The sequence below is a fragment of the Lucilia sericata genome, unplaced genomic scaffold (assembly GCF_015586225.1).
Source record: "Lucilia sericata isolate MDLA Ls3-8-SP2 unplaced genomic scaffold, ASM1558622v1 Contig001589F_arrow, whole genome shotgun sequence".
Classification (NCBI taxonomy): Eukaryota; Metazoa; Arthropoda; class Insecta; order Diptera; family Calliphoridae; genus Lucilia; species Lucilia sericata.
The window spans coordinates 10465-35568 of record NW_023995508.1 but is presented as its reverse complement, the minus strand read 5'-3'; the positions used below and the strand labels follow the sequence as shown (position 1 = coordinate 35568).

At 32.2% G+C, this 25104-nt stretch overlaps 1 protein-coding gene across 1 annotated transcript in view; it reads left to right on the top strand.

Moving 5' to 3' along the window:
- Positions 1–24063, top strand: part of LOC119612051 — a gene marked incomplete at its 3' end in the record, with an annotated part of 54331 nt that extends 30268 nt beyond the window's left edge. The window contains exon 2 of the mRNA XM_037967761.1: positions 23324–24063. Within this exon, the coding sequence (XP_037823689.1) occupies positions 23469–24063 (595 nt within the window). The remainder of the gene's footprint in view (positions 1–23323) is intronic.
- Between the last annotated feature and the right edge of the window lie 1041 nt (positions 24064–25104).

Below are 25104 nucleotides of genomic sequence, written 5' to 3'. Positions count from 1 at the left end.
AGACTAGACTATAGACTAAACTAGACCAGACTAGACTAGACTACACTAGACTACACTAGACTACACTAGACTAGATTAGACTAGACTAGATTAGACTAGATTAGACTAGAACTAGAGTAGAGTAGAGTAGAGTAGAGTAGAACTAGACTAGACTAGACTAGACTAGACTAGACTAAACTAGACTAGACTAGACTAGATTAGATTAGACTAGATTAGATTAGATTAGACTAGACTAGACTAGACTAAACTAGACTAAACTAGACTAGACAATGACTAGACTATGACTACACTATGACTGGACTATGACTAGACAATGACTAGACTATGACTAGACTATGACTAGACTAATGACTGGACTATGACTAGACTATGACTAGACTATGACTAGACTATGACTAGACTATGACTAGACTATGACTAGACTATGACTAGACTATGACTAGACTATGACAGACTATGACTAGACTATGACTAGACTATGACTAGACTATGACCTATGACTAGACTAGACAGACTAGACTATGACTAGACTATGACTAGACTATGACTAGGAACTATGACTAGACTATGACTAGACTATGACTAGACTATGACTAGACTATGACTAGACTATGACTAGACTATGACTAGACTATGGACTAGACTATGACTAGACTATGACTAGACTATGACTAGACTATGACTAGACTATGACTAGACTAGACTATGACTAGACTATGACTAGACTAGACTAGACTATGACTAGACTATGACTAGACTAGACTAGACTATGACTAGACTAGACTAGACTACTAGACTAGACTAGACTAGACTAGACTAGACTAGACTAGACTAGACTAACTAGACTAGACTATGACTAGACTATACTAGACTAGACTAGACTATAGACTAGACTAGACTAGACTATGACTAGACTATGACTAGACTATGACTAGACTATGACTAGACTATGACTAGACTATGACTAGACTATGACTTCGACTATGACTAACTAGACTAGACTATGACTAGACTATGACTAGACTATGACTAGACTATGACTAGACTATGACTAGACTATGACTAGGACTATGACTACTATGACTAGACTATGACTAGACTATGACTAGACTAGACTATGACTAGACTATGACTAGACTATGACTAGACTATGGACTAGACTATGACAGACTAGACTATGAACTAGACTATGACTAGACTATGACTAGACTAGACTAGACTATGACTAGACTATGACTAGACTATGACTAGACTATGACTAGACTATGACTAGACTATGACTAGACTATGACTAGACTATGACTAGACTATGACTAGACTATGACTAGACTATAGACTAGACTATGACTAGAACTATGACTAGACTATGACTGAGACTATGACTAGACTATGACTAGACTATGACTAGACTATGACTAGACTATGACTAGACTATGACTAGACTACTGACTATGACTAGACTATGACTAGACTATGACTAGACTATGACTAGACTATGACTAGACTATGACTAGACTATGACTAGACTATGACTAGACTATGACTAGACTATGACTATGACTAGACATATGACTAGACTAGACTATGACTATGACTAGACTATGACTAGACTATGACTAGACTATGACTAGACTATGACTAGACTATGACCTAGACTATGACTAGACTAATGAACTAGACTATGCTAACTTGACTAGACTATGACTAGACTATGACTAGACTATGAACTAGACTATGACTAGACTATGACTAGACTATGACTAGACTATGACTAGACTATGACTAGACTATGACTAGACTATGACTAGACTATGACTAGAACTATGACTAGATGTCGGTGCCTTTAAATATACTTTAGGGTAGATATAGGACCTATATTTATAAGTTTTACAAAACATCACACCAAAAATCCCTAATACCCCTTTCTACTATAGTGGTGTAGGGTATAATCTGCACTTAGTTTTTATTAAAAATCTCATTGCTTACAAAAATAGTAAAACTATTATATGCTCAAGCTATAATTAACTGAAGTGTAGGCCCAACAAAAGATGATTGTTTATTTATTTACGCATATCCAAACATAAAATTCAACTTTATTGTTTATTCAATAAAGTGCCAAATGCACTTTAGTTATTTGCTAAAATCTTATGATTTCTTGCAAAAATTTTACTTAAAAGTTTGCTAAACTTTAAAGAATTACAAATAACAAACATTTTGAAATAAATGCTAAAAATTAAAATCATGCAGCAAATGTAATTTGCCCCTAAAAAATTAAATACATTTAAAAGTTTTTAAAAAAATTCTACAGTTTTTGTTTGCTCCAGCATTTTGAAACTGGCAATCGAATCTTTACTTCTTTGCTGTAGTAGTTTTTTTCTTGTTGCTAAAAAAAACTATTGTAAATTCATTATATTATTTCAATTAAAACAATTTCCTTTTTAAATTGTCCTTTGAACTCACAAAACATTTTGTTAAAAACTCTTAATTAACAGGCTTTTAAAAACTTTTTGTAGCTTTTATTTTAAGAGAAAAAATCGAAAAAGCAAAAAATAAGCTCAAGGAAAAAAGTTGCTGCAATTTTTTGTTGCTATTTTCCAGCTAAAAGAAAGTTTTTGGTTTCGCACAACTTGCCAGTTTCTTTACTGCTGCTGTTGGTAATCGATGTGAAGTGTCATGTTCAGTTGAGAGGCAAAGAGTCTGAAAAGTATCAGGAATAACTAAAGGAAGTAGATGATGATGTTGATGAAAGTAAAACATATACAATGCAAGAGCAAAGGAGACACAGAGAGAGAGAGGGTTATATATGTGCATGTGTTTGTCTAAGGAGTTTTAAAAAAAGAGTAACTAAATGAAAAAGCACTTAAAGAAAGCACTTTAAGTAAATGGGGTTAAAAGGACTCGATGCCAAAAAGGATACTAAGGCCATAACAAAACTATCAGAAAAACGGAAAACTGAAAATTTTACTTTGATTTCTTTATAGATTTTTTTCTTATTTTAACTTCTCTATTTCATACATAAATGCAATTGTGATTGTGTGTGAAGAAATTAGCAAAATCATGATAAACTGCAACAACTACAACAAAAAGTAGTTGTTAAGAGAATAATCCAAGAAATAAATACGGAAATATTTGAGAAAAAGCCCGGCGACAGAAAAAGATATGGAAATATGCCAAAATGAAAGTAAAAAATCTGTTTTAAATAAAAAGGAAGACAATAAAAAAAAGACATATAAAACGATTTAAAAGTGTGAACATTTGTTAAGATTTAATGAAATTATAAGAAAGATAAATGAAAGGAAATCAACAATCAGGATGAAAATTTTAAGTGAATAATTTTCGTATTAAAAATACTGCAAAAAGTTAGTTTCTACATAACTTGGATATATACAGTTATAGTCCAGTTCAGTTCTAGTTAAGTTCTAGTTCAGTTCTAGTTCAGTTCTAGTTCAGTTCTAGTTCAGTTCTAGTTCAGTTCTAGTTCAGTTCTAGTTCAGTTCTAGTTCAGTTCTAGTTCAGTTCTAGTTCAGTTCTAGTTCAGTTCTAGTTCAGTTTCTAGTTCAGTTCTAGTTCAGTTCTAGTTCAGTTCTAGTTCAGTTCTAGTTCAGTTCTAGTTAGTTCTAGTTCAGTTCTAGTTCAGTTCTAGTTCAGTTCTAGTTCAGTTCTGGTTCAGTTCTAGTTCAGTTCTAGTACAGTTCTAGTTCAGTTCTAGTTCAGTTCTAGTTCAGTTCTAGTTCAGTTCTAGTTCAGTCTAATTCAGTTCTAGTTCAGTTCTAGTTCAGTTCTAGTTCAGTTCTAGTTCAGTTCTAGTGCAGTTCTAGTTCAGTTCTAGTTCAGTTCTTGTTCAGTTCTAGTTCAGTTCTAGTTCAGTTCTAGTTCAGTTCTAGTTCAGTTCTAGTTCAGTTCTAGTTCAGTTCTAGTCAGTTCTAGTTCAGTTCTAGTTCAGTTCTAGTTCAGTTCTAGTTCAGTTCTAGTTCAGTTCTAGTTCAGTTCTAGTTCAGTTCTAGTTCAGTTCTAGTTCAGTTCTAGTTCAGTTCTAGTTCAGTTCTAGTTCAGTTCTAGTTCAGTTCTAGTTCAGTTCTAGTTCAGTTCTAGTTCAGTTCTAGTTCAGTTCTAGTTCAGTTCTAGTTCAGTTCTAGTTCAGTTCTAGTTCAGTTCTAGTTCAGTTCTAGTTCAGTTCTAGTTCAGTTCTAGTTCAGTTCTAGTTCAGTTCTAGTTCAGTTCTAGTTCAGTTCTAGTTCAGTTCTAGTTCAGTTCTAGTTCAGTTCTAGTTCAGTTCTAGTTCAGTTCTAGTTCAGTTCTAGTTCAGTTCTAGTTCAGTTCTAGTTCAGTTCTAGTTCAGTTCTAGTTCAGTTCTAGTTCAGTTCTAGTTCAGTTCTAGTTCAGTTCTAGTTCAGTTCTAGTTCAGTTCTAGTTCAGTTCAGTTCAGTTCTAGTTCAGTTCTAGTTCAGTTCAGTTCTAGTTCAGTTCTAGTTCAGTTCTAGTTCAGTTCTACTTCAGTTCTAGTTCAGTTCTAGTTCAGTTCTAGTTCAGTTCTAGTTCAGTTCTAGTTCAGTTCTAGTTCAGTTCTAGTTCAGTTCTAGTTCAGTTCTAGTTCAGTTCTAGTTCAGTTCTAGTTCAGTTCTAGTTCAGTTCTAGTTCTAGTTCAGTTCTAGTTCAGTTCTAGTTCAGTTCTAGTTCAGTTCTAGTTCAGTTCTAGTTCAGTCTAGTTCAGTTCTAGTTCAGTTCTAGTTCAGTTCTAGTTCAGTTCTAGTTCAGTTCTAGTTCAGTTCTAGTTCAGTCTAGTTCAGTTCTAGTTCAGTTCTAGTTCAGTTCTCTCAGTTCTAGTTCAGTTCTAGTTCAGTTTAGTTCAGTTCTAGTTCAGTTCTAGTTCAGTTCTAGTTCAGTTCTAGTTCAGTTCTAGTTCAGTTCTAGTTCAGTTCTAGTTCAGTTCTAGTTCAGTTCTAGTTCAGTTCTAGTTCAGTTCTAGTTCAGTTCTAGTTCAGTTCTAGTTCAGTTCTAGTTCAGTTCTAGTTCAGTTCTAGTTCAGTTCTAGTTCAGTTCTAGTTCAGTTCTAGTTCAGTTCTAGTTCAGTTCTAGTTCAGTTCTAGTTCAGTTCTAGTTCAGTTCTAGTTCAGTTCTAGTTCAGTTCTAGTTCAGTTCTAGTTCAGTTCTAGTGTTCAGTTCTAGTTCAGTTCTAGTTCAGTTCTAGTTCAGTTCTAGTTCAGTTCTAGTTCAGTTCTAGTTCAGTTCTAGTTCAGTTCTAGTTCAGTTCTAGTTCAGTTCTAGTTCAGTTCTAGTTCAGTTCTAGTTCAGTTCTAGTTCATCTAGTTCAGTTCTAGATCAGTTCTAGTTCAGTTCTAGTTCAGTTCTAGTTCAGTTCTAGTTCAGTTCAGTTCTAGTTCAGTTCTAGTTCAGTTCTAGTTCAGTTCTAGTTCAGTTCTAGTTCAGTTCTAGTTCAGTTCTAGTTCAGTTCTAGTTCAGTTCTAGTTCAGTTCTAGTTCAGTTCTAGTTCAGTTCTAGTTCAGTTCTAGTTCAGTTCTAGTTCAGTTCTAGTTCAGTTCTAGTTCAGTTCTAGTTCAGTTCTAGTTCAGTTCTAGTTCAGTTCTAGTTCAGTTCTAGTTCAGTTCTAGTTCAGTTCTAGTTCAGTTCTACTTCAGTTCTAGTTCTGTTCTAGTTCAGTTCTAGTTTAGTTCTAGTTCAGTTCTAGTTCAGTTCTAGTTATGTTTTAGTTCAGTTCTAGTTCAGTTCTAGTTCAGTTCTAGTTCTAGTTCTAGTTCAGTTCTAGTTCAGTTTTAGTTCAGTTCTAGTTCAGTTCTAGTTCAATTCTAGTTCAATTCTAGTTCAGTTCTAGTTCAGTTCTAGTTCAGTTCTAGTTCAGTTCTAGTTCAGATCTAGTTCAGTTCTAGTTCAGTTCTAGTTCAGTTCTAGTTCAGTTCTAGTTCAGTTCTAGTTCAGTTCTAGTTCAGTTCTAGTTCAGTTCTAGTTCAGTTCTTGTTCAGTTCTAGTTCAGTTCTAGTTCAGTTCTAGTTCAGTTCTAGTTCAGTTCTAGTTCAGTTCTAGTTCAGTTCTAGTTCAGTTCTAGTTCAGTTCTAGTTCAGTTCTAGTTCAGTTCTAGTTCAGTTCTAGTTCAGTTCTAGTTCAGTTCTAGTTCAGTTCTAGTTCAGTTCTAGTTCAGTTCTAGTTCAGTTCTAGTTCAGTTCTAGTTTCAGTTCTAGTTCAGTTCTAGTCAGTTCTAGTTCGTTCTAGTTCAGTTCTAGTTCAGTTCTAGTTCAGTTTTTCTAGTTCAGTTCTAGTTCAGTTTAGTTACAGTTTCGTAGTTCATATTTGGTTAATCACATTTTGTTCTAGTTCTGTTTAGTTCATTTCAAGTTTATTTTAAATTGATAAATTGAATTTACTCTTTTAGTTTTTTTCGCCATTCACACATTGTATCTTGTGTTCACAAAATAATTAACAAGGATTTCATTTACTTTTTATTATATTTTCCTATATAATTTTTTTTTTACCTTAACATTTTGCAAAACATAACTTGTTTTATCATAAAGCTGAAAAAAAAACAATTTTTGTAATTAATTGCAACATAAACTATTAAGAACTGACATTCATATTTTATAGTTTTTTATGCAGAAATCTGTCTGTCGGTATTTGTGTGAGTTTGATTTAAAAGCAGCAGCCACAACATTAATAAACACAATGTCTGACTCTAGAAGACTTGAAATGGAAATGTTGAAGGCAAAAAGTTAAAAAAACAAAAAAAAACTAAGAATAAAAATATTTTATTACTTCACTTAAAAACAAAATCTTAACGAGGTGTGTTTGCTAATGATAGTGTAATATTAACTTGAATTAAAAGTGTGACTACTTGTTTAAAGAGAAGAGTTGCCAGAAGTTTGGAATATATAGAAAATAATAAAATTTTAATTTCAATGATCTAAGTATAGAAATACTGAACTAATTTTTTATTAATCACATTATTATGTCAAAGATATAGATAGTAGTTACATGACTAGTGCCTTTGGGTAAAGCTAGTAACCAGTTAAATTTAAAGTATTGGCAACTAGCAAACCTCAGCTATTGAATTGTCTGCAAAAATCATAATAACAACAAAACTTGTTACCACATTTTCAACAAGTCAACAACAACAAAAATAAATTAAAATAAATTATACTAAAAACTAAACATTATTAAACAAAAATAGGAGTGAACAGAAATCAAACTTAAACGCAATAAACTAGAACCATCACCTAATAAATCTGCAAAAAAAAACAGAATTTAAATTAATCACATTGTTAATTTAAATACAACTCATATTAATTTAAACTTTAAACACAACAAAAAAGCAACAACTCAACAACTAGACAATAAATTTAAATTCTCAAAAAAAAAAAAAAAAAACATAATATTTAGCTAAAAGCGTAAAGAAATTATTACGCCTTAAAACAAATGAAAAATATTCTTGAATAATAATCATTATCATTATAATAAGTATATTACGTTTATAAAATACTAGTATTAATTTGAAGCCCCAAAACCAAAACCTACTTAAAACATCAGTTGAATAATTTAAACCTTTAGACAGACAGTTACCATATTAAACATTATTTTTTAAGGTTTAAAACTTTATTTAGGTTAAAGTAATAATTCCCTCTTCTTCTTATTTTATTCAGCTGATTCGTAATTTAATGTTGTTCTTTTTTCCAATATAAAACTGTGAAAATAAAAATAATAGCAATAACAACAGTAAAAAATTCATCGAAAAAAATATTAAGCGCAAAAATTATTTTAAAAACCATAATTCAACATGATTTGCAGCAGGCATTATTAACCACAACAACAAATCAACAGTAACAACAGCAAGAACAACAGTAACAGCCGGCATTCAACATACTAGCAACATCAGCAGCAACAATATAATGAGAACAACATTTGGTTTTGAACAGAGGTGAAATAGAATGTAATAATCCCACCTTCGGATGTACTATTTAGTTAAAGATCAGTTCTAGTATAATTTGAGATCAGTTCTAATTCTGTTCTAGTTCTGTTCTAGTTCTGTTCTAGTTCTGTTCTAGTTCTGTTCTAGTTCTGTTCTAGTCTGTTCTAGTTCTGTTCTAGTTCTGTTCTAGTTCTGTTCTAGTTCTGTTCTAGTTCTGTTCTAGTTCTGTTCTAGTTCTGTTCTAGTTCTGTTCTAGTTCTGTTCTAGTTCTGTTCTAGTTCTGTTCTAATTCTGTTCTGTTCTGTTCTGTTCTGTTCTGTTCTGTTTTAGTTCTGTTCTAGTTCGGTTCTAGTTCGGTTCTAGTTCTGTTCTAGTTCTGTTCTAGTTCTGTTCTAGTTCTGTTTTAGTTCTGTTCTAGTTCTGTTCTAGTTCTGTTCTAGTTCTGTTCTAGTTCTGTTCTAGTTCTGTTCTAGTTCTGTTCTAGCTCTGTTCTAGTTCTGTTCTAGTTCTGTTCTAGTTCTGTTCTAGTTCTGTTCTAGTTCTGTTCTAGTTCTGTTCTAGTTCTGTTCTAGTTCTGTTCTAGTTCTGTTCTAGTTCTGTTCTAGTTCTGTTCTAGTTCTGTTCTAGTTCTGTTCTAGTTCTGTTCTAGTTCTGTTCTAGTTCTGTTCTAGTTCTGTTCTAGTTCTGTTCTAGTTCTGTTCTAATTCTGTTCTAATTCTGTTCTAGTTCTGTTCTAGTTCTGTTCTAGTTCTGTTCTAGTTCTGTTCTAGTTCTGTTCTAGTTCTGTTCTAGTTCTGTTCTAGTTCTGTTCTAGTTCAGTTCTAGTTTTGTTTTAGTTCTGTTCTAGTTCTGTTCTAGTTCAGTTCTAGTTCAGTTCTAGTTCTGTTCTAGTTCTATTCTAGTTCTATTCTAGTTCTGTTCCAGTTCTGTTCTAGTTCTGTTCTAGTTCTGTTCTAGTTCTGTTCTAGTTCTGTTCTAGTTCTGTTCTAGTTCTGTTCTAGTTCTGTTCTAGTTCTGTTCTAGTTCTGTTCTAGTTCTGTTCTAGTTCTGTTCTAGTTATGTTCTAGTTCTGTTCTAGTTCTGTTCTAGTTCTGTTCTAGTTCCGTTCTAGTTCTGTTCTAGTTCTGTTCTAGTTCTGTTCTAGTTCTGTTCTAGTTCTGTTCTAGTTCAGTTCTAGTTCTGTTCTAGTTCTGTTCTAGTTCTGTTCTAGTTCTGTTCTACTTCTGTTCTACTTCTGTTCTACTTCTGTTCTAGTTCTGTTCTAGTTCTGTTCTAGTTCTGTTCTAGTTCTGTTCTAGTTCTGTTCTAGTTCTGTTCTAGTTCTGTTCTAGTTCTGTTCTAGTTCTGTTCTAGTTCTGTTCTAGTTCTGTTCTAGTTCTGTTCTAGTTCTGTTCTAGTTCTGTTCTAGTTCTGTTCTAGTTCTGTTCTAGTTCTGTTCTAGTTCTGTTCTAGTTCTGTTCTAGTTCTAGTTCTGTTCTAGTTCTGTTCTAGTTCTGTTCTAGTTCTGTTCTAGTTCTGTTCTAGTTCTGTTCTAGTTCTGTTCTAGTTCTGTTCTAGTTCTGTTCTAGTTCTGTTCTAGTTCTGTTCTAGTTCTGTTCTAGTTCTGTTGTAGTTCTGTTCTAGTTCTGTTGTAGATCTGTTCTAGTTCTGTTCTAGTTCTGTTCTAGTTCTTTCTAGTTCTGTTCTAGTTCTGTTCTAGTTCTGTTCTAGTTCTGTTCTAGTTCTGTTCTAGTTCTGTTCTAGTTCTGTTCTAGTTCTGTTCTAGTTCTGTTCTAGTTCTGTTCTAGTTCTGTTCTAGTTCTGTTCTAGTTCTGTTCTAGTTCTGTTCTAGTTCTGTTCTAGTTCTGTTCTAGTTCTGTTCTAGTTCTGTTCTAGTTCTGTTCTAGTTCTGTTCTAGTTCTGTTCTAGTTCTGTTCTAGTTCTGTTCTAGTTCTGTTCTAGTTCTGTTCTAGTTCTGTTCTAGTTCTGTTCTAGTTCTGTTCTAGTTCTGTTCTAGTTCTGTTCTAGTTCTGTTCTAGTTCTGTTCTAGTTCTGTTCTAGTTCTGTTCTAGTTCTGTTCTAGTTCTGTTCTAGTTCTGTTCTAGTTCTGTTCTAGTTCTGTTCTAGTTCTGTTCTAGTTCTGTTCTAGTTCTGTTCTAGTTCTGTTCTAGTTCTGTTCTAGTTCTGTTCTAGTTCTGTTCTAGTTCTTTTCTAGTTCTGTTCTAGTTCTGTTCTAGTTCTGTTCTTGTTCTAGTTCTGTTCTAGTTCTTCTCTAGTTCTGTTCTAGTTCTGTTCTAGTTCTGTTCTAGTTCTGTTCTAGTTCTGTTCTAGTTCTGTTCTAGTTCTGTTCTAGTTCTGTTCTAGTTCTGTTCTAGTTCTGTTCTAGTTCTGTTCTAGTTCTGTTCTAGTTCTGTTCTAGTTCTGTTCTAGTTCTGTTCTAGTTCTGTTCTAGTTCTGTTCTAGTTCTGTTCTAGTTCTGTTCTAGTTCTGTTCTAGTTCTGTTCTAGTTCAGTTCTAGTTCTGTTCTAGTTCTGTTCTAGTTCTGTTCTAGTTCTGTTCTAGTTCTTCTCTAGTTCTGTTCTAGTTCTGTTCTATTTGCTTTTAAGAACATTTTTAGTTGAAACACGTTGTTATTTTTAAAATTATGATGATTACATTCCTTTAAACTTCTGGTTTACTACATTGATTTAACGCTAAAGCTTTTTGTATAACATATTTTCAAGTTTTTTTTATAAAATTTCTGTTAAATTGGTATTAAATAATCTGTGTATAGTCTTGCATATTTGGTATACAGATCGAAATGAATGAATACTTTGGATAGATGGTTAGTGGTAAAATATATAGTGATGTTGGTTATTTGGTTGACTGGTTGATGGTATAAAATTAAAATGAACAAAAAAAATCGCATAGTAAAAATGTAATTTAATAAAAAAAAACTAAAGTCATATATACGGATGTGGTGTTAAAAGTTATTATTAAAGTGATTATAGAGAGCACCAGCGTCAACTGTAAGACAACATAATCGACAACGTCATTATATATATATATTTTTTTTTTTTTTTTTTTGTAGAAAAATTACAAACTTGATGAAATTATTAAATGATTATTTGATGTTATTTGTTATTTATTACTTACTTAAAAATCATTACGTTTCGAGCAGTTTGAGTGTTTAATTTGAGAAAAAATATTTTACAAGAAAAAAAATATTAAGCAAATATTTAAATGAAATAAAGAAAAAAATCATTATTGAGGGTACCATTCTTGGAGTTTGTTTCTTTGTATTTCTTATTTATTCATTGTTAAACTTTAATTGACTTTTGGGTTAATTACCAGAGTTGAGTGTGAAAATATTTTGATTCGTTTCGTTATAAAAGAAATAATAATGTTTAATGACACCTCAAGTATCTTGTGGTTTTCTTGATTAGTCGCTATTTGTTATAAAAACATCTTCATATTGCTTGATTTTTAGGTTTTTTTTTTTTTTTTGGTTTTTTTCAGTTAATCGAATTAATGCCAATGTTAAAAATGTTTAACGAACTTTTTGCTTAAATGAAGTTTGTTAAAAAAAACATGTTGATGGTAATGACTTACTTATGAACTTCCTAAAATATAAATATTTGTATTTTTTATCAGTATTGGGTCAAAGTAGCTTGGGGTTATTGATGTTTTTTGACCAAAAATTTTAATTTTTTTTAGCTTAATTATTACGTAATACAAAAACTTAAATTATAGAAAGTGTTGTAATTAAAAAACGACCTAATTCCTTTCACTACCCACCACAAGAAAATCCTTTTCTTATGTTTAAATAAAAAAAACCCCAAAAAATGTAAACTCTACCTCAATACGAATGCATTTTTTATCCATAATAAAAGTGATATTTAGAAACAAAGCAACTGAATGAAAAAAAAAATGTTATAAAAAATATGGTCATTTATCAAAATCATGGTGATTGATTTGTTCGTTATTAAATATTTTTTTAAAAAAAGGCAATGGAGAGCAATCAGCTGCATGGTTAGATTTTAAACGTTTCAAACTCAATTGATTGAATGAATACATATAAGCGAGCGACTGGATAGACGGATGGATGGACAGACTTAAAGTCTAGAGATACAATGGAGATAGAAAACAAAAACTTTATATAAAATAAAAGCTGTAATAATGAAGCGTAAACGAATAATTTAGGTTGATCATTTATTTTTGTATTATTTTTGTAAAGTTTATAAAAGAAACAAGTTATCAAATTGGGTGAGAAGTTGAACAAAATTGTAATAATAAAGTTTTTAAATATATAATAAGGAATGCTGTATTAAGCTATAAAGTAAGTGTAATACCCTATATGATCTGAGTGATCTACTGAATAACCTATATTAAAACTGATCTTTAGCATCAACCACAGAGTTATTAACTCGATTATTGTATCAACTATAGAACAATTTATAATCTTGACTATAGACCGATCCAAAATATCGGTAATAAGCTGATCTAAATTTCGCCTATAGGCAGATCTTCAGTATCGACTATTGGCAAATCTAAAGTCTCGACTATAGACTAATATATAGTTCTTATAATAGATTGATCTATAGTCTCGACTGCAGCCTATAGCCTTGATATAAACTGATCTATAGTCTCTACTATTGACTAATCTATGGCCTTGACTATAGACTGATCGATCTTGACTATAGACTATTCTATAGTCTTGACTATAGACTGATCTATAGTCTCGACTATAGACTGATCTATAGTCTCGACTATAGACTGATCTATAGTCTTAACTATAGACTGATCTATAATCTTAACTATAAACTGATCTATAGCCTCAACTATAGACCGATCTATAGTCTCGACTATAGACCGATCTATAGTCTCTGTAGTCTCGACCATAGACTCATATATCGTCTCTACTATAGACAGATCATTAGTATCGACTATTTACATATCTAAAGTCTCGACTATGGACTAATCTATAGTTCCTATAATAGACTTATCTATAGTCTCGACTGCAAACTAATCTATAGTCTTGATATAAACTGATCTATAGTCTCGACTATAGACTAATCTATGGCTTTGATTGTAGATTGATCGATAGTCTCGACTAAAGACTGAACGGTAGTCGCAACTACACATAGACTAATCTATGGTCTTGACTACAGACTGATCGATAGTCTCGACTATAGACTGGTTTATAGTCTCGATTATTGACAGATTCAAGTCTCGACTATAGACTGACCTATAGTTCCTATTATAGACTTATAATGATATAAACTGATCTATATTCTCGACTTTAGACTAATCTATGGCCTTGACTCTAGACTAATCGATAGTCTCGACTATATACTAAGCAATAGTCACAACTACATATGGACTAATCTATAGTCTTGACTACAGACTGATCGATAGTCTAGACTGTAGACTGCTATCTAGTCTCATCTATAGACTGAAATATAGACTCGACAATAGACTGATTAATAGTCTCGACTATAGACTGATCTATAGTCTCGATTATAGACTGATCTATAGTCTCCTCTATAGACTGATCTTAGTCTCGACTATAGACTGTTCTATAGTGTCAACTATAGACTGATCTTAGTCTCGACTATAGACTGATCTATAGCCTCGACTATAGACTGATCTATATTCTCGACTAACAACTGATCTATAGTCTCGACTATAGACTGATCTATAGTCTCGACTACAGACTGAACTATAGTCTCGACTATAGACTGATATATATTCTCGATTATAGACTGATCTATAGTCTCAAGTATAGACTGATCTAAAGTCTCGACTGTAGAGTGATGTATAGTCTCGACTATAGACTGATGTATAGTCTCGACTATAGACTGATCTATAGTCTCGACTATAAACTGATATATAGTCTCGACTATAGACTGATATTAGTCTCGACTATATACTGATCTATAGTCTGGACTATAGATTGATCTAAAGTCTCGACTATAGACTGATCTATAGTCTCGACTATAAACTGATATATAGTCTCGACTATAGACTGATCTATAGTCTCAACTATAGACTGATCTATAGTCTCAACTATAGACTGATCTATAGTCTCAACTATAGACTGATCTAAAGTCTCAACTATGGATTGATCTATAGTCTCGACTATAAACTGATATATAGTCTCAACTATATACTGATCTTAGTCTCGACTATATACTTATCTATAGTCTCGACTATGGCTGATTTATTGTCTCGACTGATCTTAATCTCGACTATAGACTGACCTATAGTCTCGACTATAAACTGATCTACAGTCTCGACTATAGACTGATCTGTAGTCTTAACTATGGACTGATCTCTACTCTCAAGATTAAATAAATAAATAGTCTTAACTATACAAAGATAGTCATGACTGATTTCTAAATTCGATAGACTTATCTATAGACAAATCATTACTCTTGACTTGAGACCTGTAATCTAGAAAAACAACTGATCTATAGTCTGGACTGTAGACTGATATTTAACAATCTACTTAATAATCTCCTCTATAGCGTTTCCTTCAGTCTCATCCATAGAACTGTTTTTAGTTTCAACAATGGACTTCTCTATAGTCTCAAATTTAATTGATTTTTTTGTTTGATTAATTAGTCGCAAATTATTTAACAAACTATTAAACAATAACGCCTTGCTAAATACAATTTTTTATTAAATATTGTTCCAGTTTTATTGTATACACAATAATAGTTTCCCCCCCTCTTTTGTGCCAACCATTTGTGTGGCAATAATCATTACAGACAAATCTTAATATAAATTACGTGCAAAAATCACTGAAAAGCAGTGAAAAAGAAACAAAATTTTGAACACTAAATTATCAGTTTATAAAGAAAGAAAGAAAAAAGTATAAATAACAATGAAAAAAAACCCAACATGATGTACATATATTGAAATAAATACAAACAGTTTTAATAATTTCTCCGCAATATCGATAGATTGATGTTGTGTCTGATATTGACCAACCAACCGACTGACCGATCAACCAAACAAATGATCATAATCATTATGAAGCAGCAAAACAATTACCCATATACTTATTTCAATGCATTACACTGTTTTTCACTGATCACTTGGCTATACGTTTGAATGACTTACTGACTGACTGATCAAATATTATGCTTGAGAATGAATGAGTGAATGTACGCATTTTGACCTTACTCATACATATAGCACATCATTAGTTAAGGCTTTCTCCTTGCACCACATCATCATCATCGCCATCATTAATATCATTATTTCACTGATGATTAGGTTGCATTCATTGATTCAAATAGTTGGTTTTTGTTCGTTGGATTTCTTGGTTTTTATTTCTTATGATTTGTGTAATTTTTTTTTCGTTACGATTGGTTTTTTTATGCTTAATCGCAGTCATGCATTTGTATGCTTTGTAAAAGTAAAATAATGTTATGATTTTATTGTTGTTTTTTTTATGATCAATTATATTTTGAAATTTAAAATCATATTTCTTTAGAATTTTGTTTATGACCTTATTTAGTTTTTATTAAAGAAAGAGAAAATTTTGCAGAAATATGATCAAAAATTTAAGTAGCAACAAGAGACGTGTCTATAATCTCGATTAGAGTCATATTAATAGGCACGACTTACGTCTTGTATATAGTCTTGATTAAAAACTAGTCAATAGATATGTAGTATGTCAATAGTCGGCCCAGCAGTCTGGTTTATAGTCTCGACTGCATTCTAATCCATTGTGCTGACTATAATGTGTTATATATGTATTTAATGTCTCGACTATAGTCTGTATTATGGGTTAAATTTTCAACTCTAGTCTGACCTATAGCCTCGACTAAAGTCTTATCTATTGTCTCGTCTAGTAGGGTCTATATTCTCAACTATAGTCTGTTCAATATTCTAGGCAATAGTCTGGTCTATAGTCTGTTCTACTATATAGACAATAGTCTGGTCTATAGTCTGTTCTATAATATAGACAATAGTCTGGTCTATAGTCTCAACTATAGTCTCGATTATAATCTGGTCTATAGTCTTGACTATAGTCTATTGCACCGACTATAGTGTGGTATATATCTATTGTCCCGACTATAGTGTGGTTAATATTTATAGTCTTGACTATAGTCTTGCCTATGAGCTAAAGTCTCAACTCTAGTCAGACCTATAGTCTCAACTAAAGTCTTATCTATTGTCTCGACTAGTCTGCTCCACAGTCTCGACTATAGTCTGTTCTATAATCTCGACTATATAGTTCGATCAATTGTATGGATTATAATCTGGTCTATATTCCCAACTAAAGTCTAATCTATTGTCCCGACTAAAGACTGACATATAGTCCCTACTAGAGTATGATCGAAGAATATTGTATCGAATAAACATTTCAGATCTCAAGAACCTTAAATTGTCATTAATTCGTTCTATTAACTATTGAATGAATCCACATAATTTTGAATGTTTATTTCCAGCTTAAACAACAAATTATTATATTGATTATATTAATTGTTATAGTAAGTTTTTAAAGTGAGTGGTAACTGTTTATTTAAGATTTTTTCTTAAATTTTCGCTCATTCATTTTTTTGTTTTTTTGGACAGACCACCCTGACTGCCAGTTTGTCGACTTAAAGACATAAACAAACATTTAGATTTAAAGAAAAAAAAACACAATTTTTGCACAAAAGTTTTTATTTAAAATGTTTTGAATTGCCACCATATACTACACTTCAAGTGCCACATTAATGTGGGGGCTTGAATACTATATACACTTAACAACCGAAAAAAAAAATCATTATAGAAAAAATCAGTTTTTTTTATTAAAAACAACAACAAAAAATCATATATAAATTCTGTTTTTTTGTGGGGATTTTCTGGCAAATAAAAAATTGCAAACAAAATAAATACTTTATAAAAAAGTCGTGATCAAAACCGTGCGCCACTTCAATGAAGCAGCTTAATGCAAAAAAATATTAAAACATTGAAAAAAAAAAGATTTTAACTAAAAAAAGTATGTTACAATAAAATAAACTGAAAAACATATTATGAAAAAGGAAAAGTCAGCAAAAAACAACCAGATTTAACCACCTTTGAGCCCAGTTTACCACTTGAAATAACTCTTTTTTTTTCGTTCGTACAGAAAAATATTATGAAAAATATCTGTTGGACTACAAAGAGGAATTGTGGTCATATAAATGCAGCTATAAGCTGGAAACAGCCCGAATAATTAAAACAGAGAATTAAGGGGGTAAAAGTGGATTTAATATTTGATTTCATTATGTAGTCTTGTCTAGACTATAGTCAAGTCTGTAGCTTAGTCTATAGTCTAGTCTATAGTCTAGTCTATAGTCTAGTCTATAGTCTAGTCTATAGTCTAGTCTATAGTCTAGTCTATAGTCTAGTCTATAGTCTAGTCTATAGTCTAGTCTATAGTCTAGTCTATAGTCTAGTCTATAGTCTAGTCTATAGTCTAGTCTATAGTCTAGTCTATAGTCTAGTCTATAGTCTAGTCTATAGTCTAGTCTATAGTCTAGTCTATAGTCTAGTCTATAGTCTAGTCTATAGTCTCTATAGTCTAGTCTATAGTCTAGTCTATAGTCTAGTCTATAGTCTAGTCTATAGTCTAGTCTATAGTCTAGTCTATAGTCTAGTCTATAGTCTAGTCTATAGTCTAGTCTATAGTCTAGTCTATAGTCTAGTCTATAGTCTAGTCTATAGTCTAGTCTATAGTCTAGTCTATAGTCTAGTCTATAGTCTAGTCTATAGTCTAGTCTATAGTCTAGTCTATAGTCTAGTCTAGTCTATAGTCTAGTCTATAGTCTAGCCTATAGTCTAGTCTATAGTCTAGTCTATAGTCTAGTCTATAGTCTAGTCTATAGTCTAGTCTATAGTCTAGTCTATAGTCTAGTCTATAGTCTAGTCTATAGACTAGTCTATAGTCTAGTCTATAGTCTAGTCTATAGTCTAGTCTATAGTCTAGTCTATTGTCTAGTCTATAGTCTAGTCTATAGTCTAGTCTATAGTCTAGTCTATAGTCTAGTCTATAGTCTAGTCTATAGTCCCGTCTATAGTCTAGTCTATAGTCTAGTCTATAGTCTAGTCTATAGTCTAGTCTATAGTCTAGTCTATAGTCTAGTCTATAGTCTAGTCTATAGTCTAGTCTATAGTCTAGTCTATAGTCTAGTCTATAGTCTAGTCTATAGTCTAGTCTATAGTCTAGTCTATAGTCTAGTCTATCTATAGTCTAGTCTATAGTCTAGTCTATAGTCTAGTCTATAGTCTAGTCTATAGTCTAGTCTAGTCTAGTCTATAGTCTAGTCTATAGTCTAGTCTATAGTCTAGTCTATAGTCTAGTCTATAGTCTAGTCTATAGTCTAGTCTATAGTCTAGTCTATAGTCTAGTCTATAGTCTAGTCTATAGTCTAGTCTATAGTCTAGTCTATAGTCTAGTCTATAGTCTAGTCTATAGTCTAGTCTATAGTCTAGTCTATAGTCTAGTCTATAGTCTAGTCTATAGTCTAGTCTATAGTCTAGTCTATAGTCTAGTCTATAGTCTAGTCTATAGTCTAGTCTATAGTCTAGTCTATAGTCTAGTCTATAGTCTAGTCTATAGTCTAGTCTATAGTCTAGTCTATAGTCTAGTCTATAGTCTAGTCTATAGTCTAGTCTATAGTCTAGTCTAAGTCTACGTCTATAGTCTAGTCCTATAAGTCTAGTCTATAGTCTAGTCTATAGTCTAGTCTATAGTATAGTCTAATGTCTGTCTATAGTCTAGTCACTATAGTCTAGTCTATAGTCTAGTCTATAGTCAGTCTATAGTCTAGTCTATAGTCAGTCTATAGTCTAGTCTTAGTCTCGTCTATAGTCTGTCTATAGTCTAGTCATATCCCTAGTCTAAAGTCTAGTCCTATAGTCTAGTCTATGTCTAGTCGATAAGTCTAGTCTATAGTCCAGTCCTATAGTCTAGTCGATGTCTAGTCTAAGTCTAGTCTAGAGTACTAGTATATAGTCTATTCTAATAGTCCTAGTCTAAGTCTAGTCCCTATAGTCTAGTCCTATATCTAGTCTATATCTATAGTCTAGTTTATAGTGTTAGTCTATAGTCTAGTTGATGGTTTAGTCTATAGTCTAGTCTATGGTCTAGTCTGTAGTCTAGTCTATAGTCTAGTTCTATGGTCTACTCTATAGTCTACTCTATAGTCTAATATATGGTCTAGTCTGTAGTCTGGTCTATAGTCTAGTCTGTAGTCCAGTCTATAGTCTAGTTTATAGTCTAGTCTATAGTTTAATCTATAGTTTAATCTATAGTTTAGTCTATAGGCTAGTCTATAGTCTACTCCATATTCTATTCTGTGGACTCGTCTATAGACTAGATAGTCTAGTCTATAGTCTATTACATAGTATTCTCTATGTTATCTACAATAATTTAATCTCTAATGTGCACTTTGTCCCTTCGCCATTAAAGAGAAGGTACTTTAATGTCTACTGTAGGGTGCTCCAAAAGTAGCTTTATATCTCCTTAAATATTAGTTGTATTATTAGTTTCTCAAGATTTTGATAGTTATACATATTTTTCAAAGCTTAAACAAAAAATATTAAACATATTAACTATTGCTGTTAGGACTTGTGAAGTGGACAAGAGGGGGAGGATAAAAACAAAATGACGAAAGGGAGTCATATGCATGATTGTTTCTTTTATGCTTTTATAAAGTTTTGTTTTTGTTGCAGCCTACACCTACTTATTGCCACCAAAGTCTTATTGTTCCTGCATTCATCGGCAATAGTTTTAGTTTTTTTTTTTTTTGTTATTCATGTGTTTTTTTGTAAACTTCCCTTTCAAAGTTTATGTATGGGAAAACACATGCACCATGCTGCAACAATTGTTAAATGCAACACAAAACAAAGCTGTAATTTTAAACATCACTTGTTGTAAATGCAATAATAATATGTATGTTTGTTGCAATTGTTGTTGTAGCTGTTGTTGGCGGTGGTGTTTCTCGTTGTTGAGGCCTTAATAGAGTTATTATAATTTTAAGCGTTATGATAGTTATATGCCGCTTCTTTTAGCCGCCATCAACAACGTCATCTACAACAACTTGGCAGCAGCAAACAGACAAAAAAACAAACAACAGGCAACTACTAGCAGAAAACCACCACCACCAACAGTCAGTTTTCTTCTTTTTTTTTTTTTTTTTGAAAACAGGGGGAATTATGAACTCAGGAACAAAAAAAAAGCAGTGAATAATAGTGAATTTCTCAAACAACATGGTGGTCATGTTGTTACCACTGCTGTTGCCGTTACTAAAACTGCTGCAGCATTTACGGTTGTTGTTATTATAGCTGCTGCTGCAGCTACTCCTGCTTTAGCTATAAATGTATGAGTTTTTCCTTGTTGCTAGCAATTGCATGTAGTACTTTATTTTCAACCTAACTCTTCATCATTGTTAGGTTTATCATTTAGTTTGCTCTGCTCTTACTGCTGTGTTGTGTACCTTTCAACTATGATGGGATTTTTATAGTTGACTCCAGTTAGGGGTCTATTTAAATTGCTACCTTGAATCTCACTTTTTTTTTTTTTGCTATAACCATTTTCCTTTTGTGTTCTTTTAATTTTTTTTCTCAATATTTTGCTTTCGAAAGTGCACCTTACTTGTAGAGACTAGACTCAACAATTTTGCTTTATATTGCTGTCTAGTGCAATGTATAATTTTACTTTCAATTTGTTGTTTGTATGAAAAAATAATATTTTCTATAAAATATTTGTTTACATTTTTTTTTTTTTTTGATTTTTCTTTAAACCTCTTGTCCCTAAAGGAACAACGTTTTTAAGTCGTTTTGTTTTTTTTTGGAGGAAAATAACATAAAAATTGTTAAATCTTAATATGGAAAACGTGAACTTTTGATTATATTTTGGGTAAAAAAAAACATATTTGATATTTGTTAAAATATTAAAGTAGAGACAGTAAGATAAACTGGCTTTGCACTACTGTTTAAAATTTAGCCACAGGAAGAGAAAATATTTAGCGATACATAGTCTTGACTATAGACGGATCTATAAACTGTTCAGACCATCGCATCATCTATTTTACAGTCAATTTACTAACTCATATTATAGATTGTTATTCCAAACTATATTTTGATATATGTATAGTACCGACAATACACCAAACTGTAGTCCAGACTTTAGATTGATCTATAGACAAGATTATAGGCTGATCTATAGTCCAGACTTTAGATTGATCAATATTCCACTCTATAGACTAATCTATAGTCTATACTATAGACTGATATATAGCCCAGACTATTTACTAATCTATACTCTAGACTGATCTATAGTCCAGACTATCGGCAGATCTATATCCAGACTGTATACTGATCTATATTCCAGTTTATAGGCTGCTCTATAGTCCAGAATATAGACTGATCTATACTCCAGACTATAGAGTGATCTATTTTCCAGTCTGTAGACTGATTTATAGTCCAGACTCTACACAGTCTAGAAAATAAACTGAATTCTAGTGCAGCCTATATTACAGATATGTACAGATCTACAGTTCAGATTATAAATTGATATATAGAACAGATAATAGATTTATAGGCCAAACTATAGACAGATTTATAGGCCAGACTATAGATTTATAGTCCAAATTGTAGACTGATCTATAGTCCAGATTATAGACCGATCTATAGTCTAGAGTATAGAACGATCTATATTCCATACTATAGACTGATCTATAGTCCAGAATATAGACTGATCCATAGTCCAGACTTAAGATTTATCTATAATCCAGATTATAGACTGATCTATAGTCAAGACTATAGACTCATCTATACTACAGACTATAGACTGATCTATAGTCCAGATTATAGGCTGCCCTATACTGCAGAATATAGACTGACCTTTATTCTAGCCCATAGACTGATTTATAGTTCTGACCATAGATTGACTTATAGTCCAGAATAAAAACTGATCTATAGTCTATACTAAAGACGGATCTATTGTCTAGACTATAGAATGATCCATAGTCCAGACTATAGACTGATCTATAGTCCAAAATATAGACTGATCTACAGTCCAAAATATATACTGATCTATAGTCCAGACTATAGACTGGTCTAGAGTATAGACTATAGAATGATCTATAGTCCAGACTATAGACTGATCTATAGTCCAGACTATGGACTGATCTATAGTCTAGACTATAGACTGATCTATAGTCCAGACAATAGACTGATCTATAGTCCAGATTACAGGGTGCTCTATGTTAAAGAATATAGACTAACCTATAGTCTAGACTTTAGACTGGTCTATACTCCAGACTATAGATACATAGTTCTGACTATAGATTGACCTATAGTCCAGAATAAAAACTGATCTATAGTCTAGACTATAGACGGATCTATAGTCTAGAATAAAAACTGATCTATAGTCTAGACTAAAGACGGATCTATTGTCTAGACTATAGAATGATCCATAGTCCAGACTATAGACTGATCTATAGTCCAAAATATAGACTGATCTACAGTCCAAAATATATGCTGATCTATAGTCTAAACTATAGACTGATCTATAGTGTAGACTATAGACTGATCTATAATCCAGAATATAGACTGATCTATATTTCAGTCTATAGACTGATCTATATTTCAGTCTATAGACTGATCTAGAGTCCAGACTATAGACTGATCTAGAGTCCAGACTATAGACTGATCTATAGTCCAGACTATAGACTAATCTATAGTCCAGACTATAGGCTGATCTAGATTCCAGACTATAGGCTATAGTCCAGAATAAAAACTGATCTATAATCTAGACTATAGACGGATCTATAGTCTAGGCTATAGACGGATCTATAGTCTAGGCTATAGACTGATCCATAGTCTAGGCTATAGACTGATCTATAGTCTAGACTATAGACTGATCTATTGTCTAGACTATAGACTGATCTATAATCCAGAATATAGACTGATCTATATTTCAGTCTATAGACTGATCTAGAGTCCAGACTATAGACTGATCTATAGTCCAGACTATAGGCTGATCTAGATTCCAGACTATAGGCCGATCTAGAGTCCAGACTATAGACTGATCTATAGTCCAGAACATAGACTGATCACTAGTTCAGAGTATAGACTTATCTATAGCCCATATAATAGACTGAATTATAGTCTATATTAAATATTGATATATTGTCCTAACTATAGACGAATTTATAGTCCAGACTACCGACTGATCTATAAACCAAAATATAGACTGATTTATAGTCCATAATATAGTCCACACAAGAGACTGATCTACATATTTGTTAATGATTTTCTTTTATATACACAACAAAATTTAACTACTTCTTAAAAAATTTAAACCATTAATAAAAACTTGTATTGGTTTTGTAAAATTTACATAATTTTCTATTGAAAAACATAATTTTAATCAATTTCCTTTTTAACATTTTCTTTTTACAGCAATTTCTATATGTTGCCAACAACCCACAAACACAACAGCTTTAGTTATACAAATTAATTGTTAAAAACAAGAAAACAAAAATATAAATATTAAAAATATCTCACCCGCCCCCCGTACAAGTGTTGAGTAGAATAATAAAAAACAATGTTTCCCCGCCTACCAGGACCCATAACAGATGACATATTTCTGGGTGCCACAACCACAATAAGAACAGCATTTCCAAATTCACGCTTAGACTCGTTAACAAATCACAATCAACAGCAACTGCATCACAGCAATAGCAACAACAACAACAATCATTACGCTCAGCCAACACCAACACCTGCCAGCAATGGTCACCAGCAACAACAACAATTGCTATCACCATACGATCCAACGATATCGGCTGATTTTCTGGCCACTGCAACATTAAATGAGGCAGCCGGAGCAGCCATTGAAAGTGTAGCAAATAGTTTAGGTGTAGCGGGTGCTGGTAGCGGTAGTAATAGTATTAGCAATAGTTTTTTACCTGCCAACAATGATGATGATGACTTTTGGTTAAATGCCATCGAAGAGGACACGTTTGAGTCACCATTGGCATTTGATGCCAGCGAAAATGGTCTTTGGAATGGACATTTTGTACCACCGCCACCGAGGCCACCGTTTTTGGATGAGAGCGTGGCAGCGGATGGTCTAACAACCTGTGATCTATGTACTTGGGCATGGCAACGTAATGCCTATTCATTGGATGGTTCGATAGGTAAGTGGGAGTTGGCTTTAGAAATAAATATAAAAATTTTATTACACCGTTTCCCATAACATTTTAGAAACTTCTTTAAGTATCTTTTATAATTATTTCAAAAAATTTCCAAAGGGGAGTTTTCGAATATGTTTGGGAATTTCAATGAAATATTTTGCGAAACAATTGGAAATGGTGTAGTTTTAAAGTAAAAATGAGTTTAAGTTTATGGTGTGTTAGTTTTTCAATTGGATTTTTTATTTATTTATTAATAAAAAGTTTCACTTTTCAATTTACTTAAAAAAAATATTTTCTATTAAATTTTCAAATACAAGTTTAATGGATTCCTTTATGGCCTGTTGCTAGTGTTATACGGCCAATAGAGGCGGCTTTTTGTTTTATCGTTACTTACAATCGATCGAAAAATAATTTATCGCTACAATCACTGATGGCGATTTATCATATTTCCAGCTTTTGCTGTAGCATGTATAGAGAGTTAAAAACTAGAAATGTTTGCACAGTGGTTTACAATGAAGATATTTTTTCCATCTCCTCTATAATGACACCTTTAGATTATATTAGTAAATAGTCAAGACTAAAAAATGATCTATAATCGAGATAATAAACATTTCTATAATCGAAATCAGAAACTAATTAATAGTCGAGAACACGGACTGATCTTTAGTCCAATCTATGGACCAAGTTGTGCACAGACTATAGACAAATCTATAGTCCAGACTTTAGACTGATCTACAGTCAAGACTATGATATACTGATCTATATTCGGACAACACACTGATCTATAGTCAAGACTGATCTCTAATCCAGTCTATAGAATGATCTATAAACTGATATACAGTTCCCAATTTAGACTGATCTATAGTCCGTATTTTACGCTGATCCATAGTACTGACTTTAGACTGATCTACAGTCAAGACTATGATAGACTTGTCTATAGTCTGACAACACACTGATCTATAGTCAAGACTGATCTCTAATCCAGTCTATAGAACGATCTATAGTACAGATAATAGACTGATATACAGTTCCTAATTTAGACTG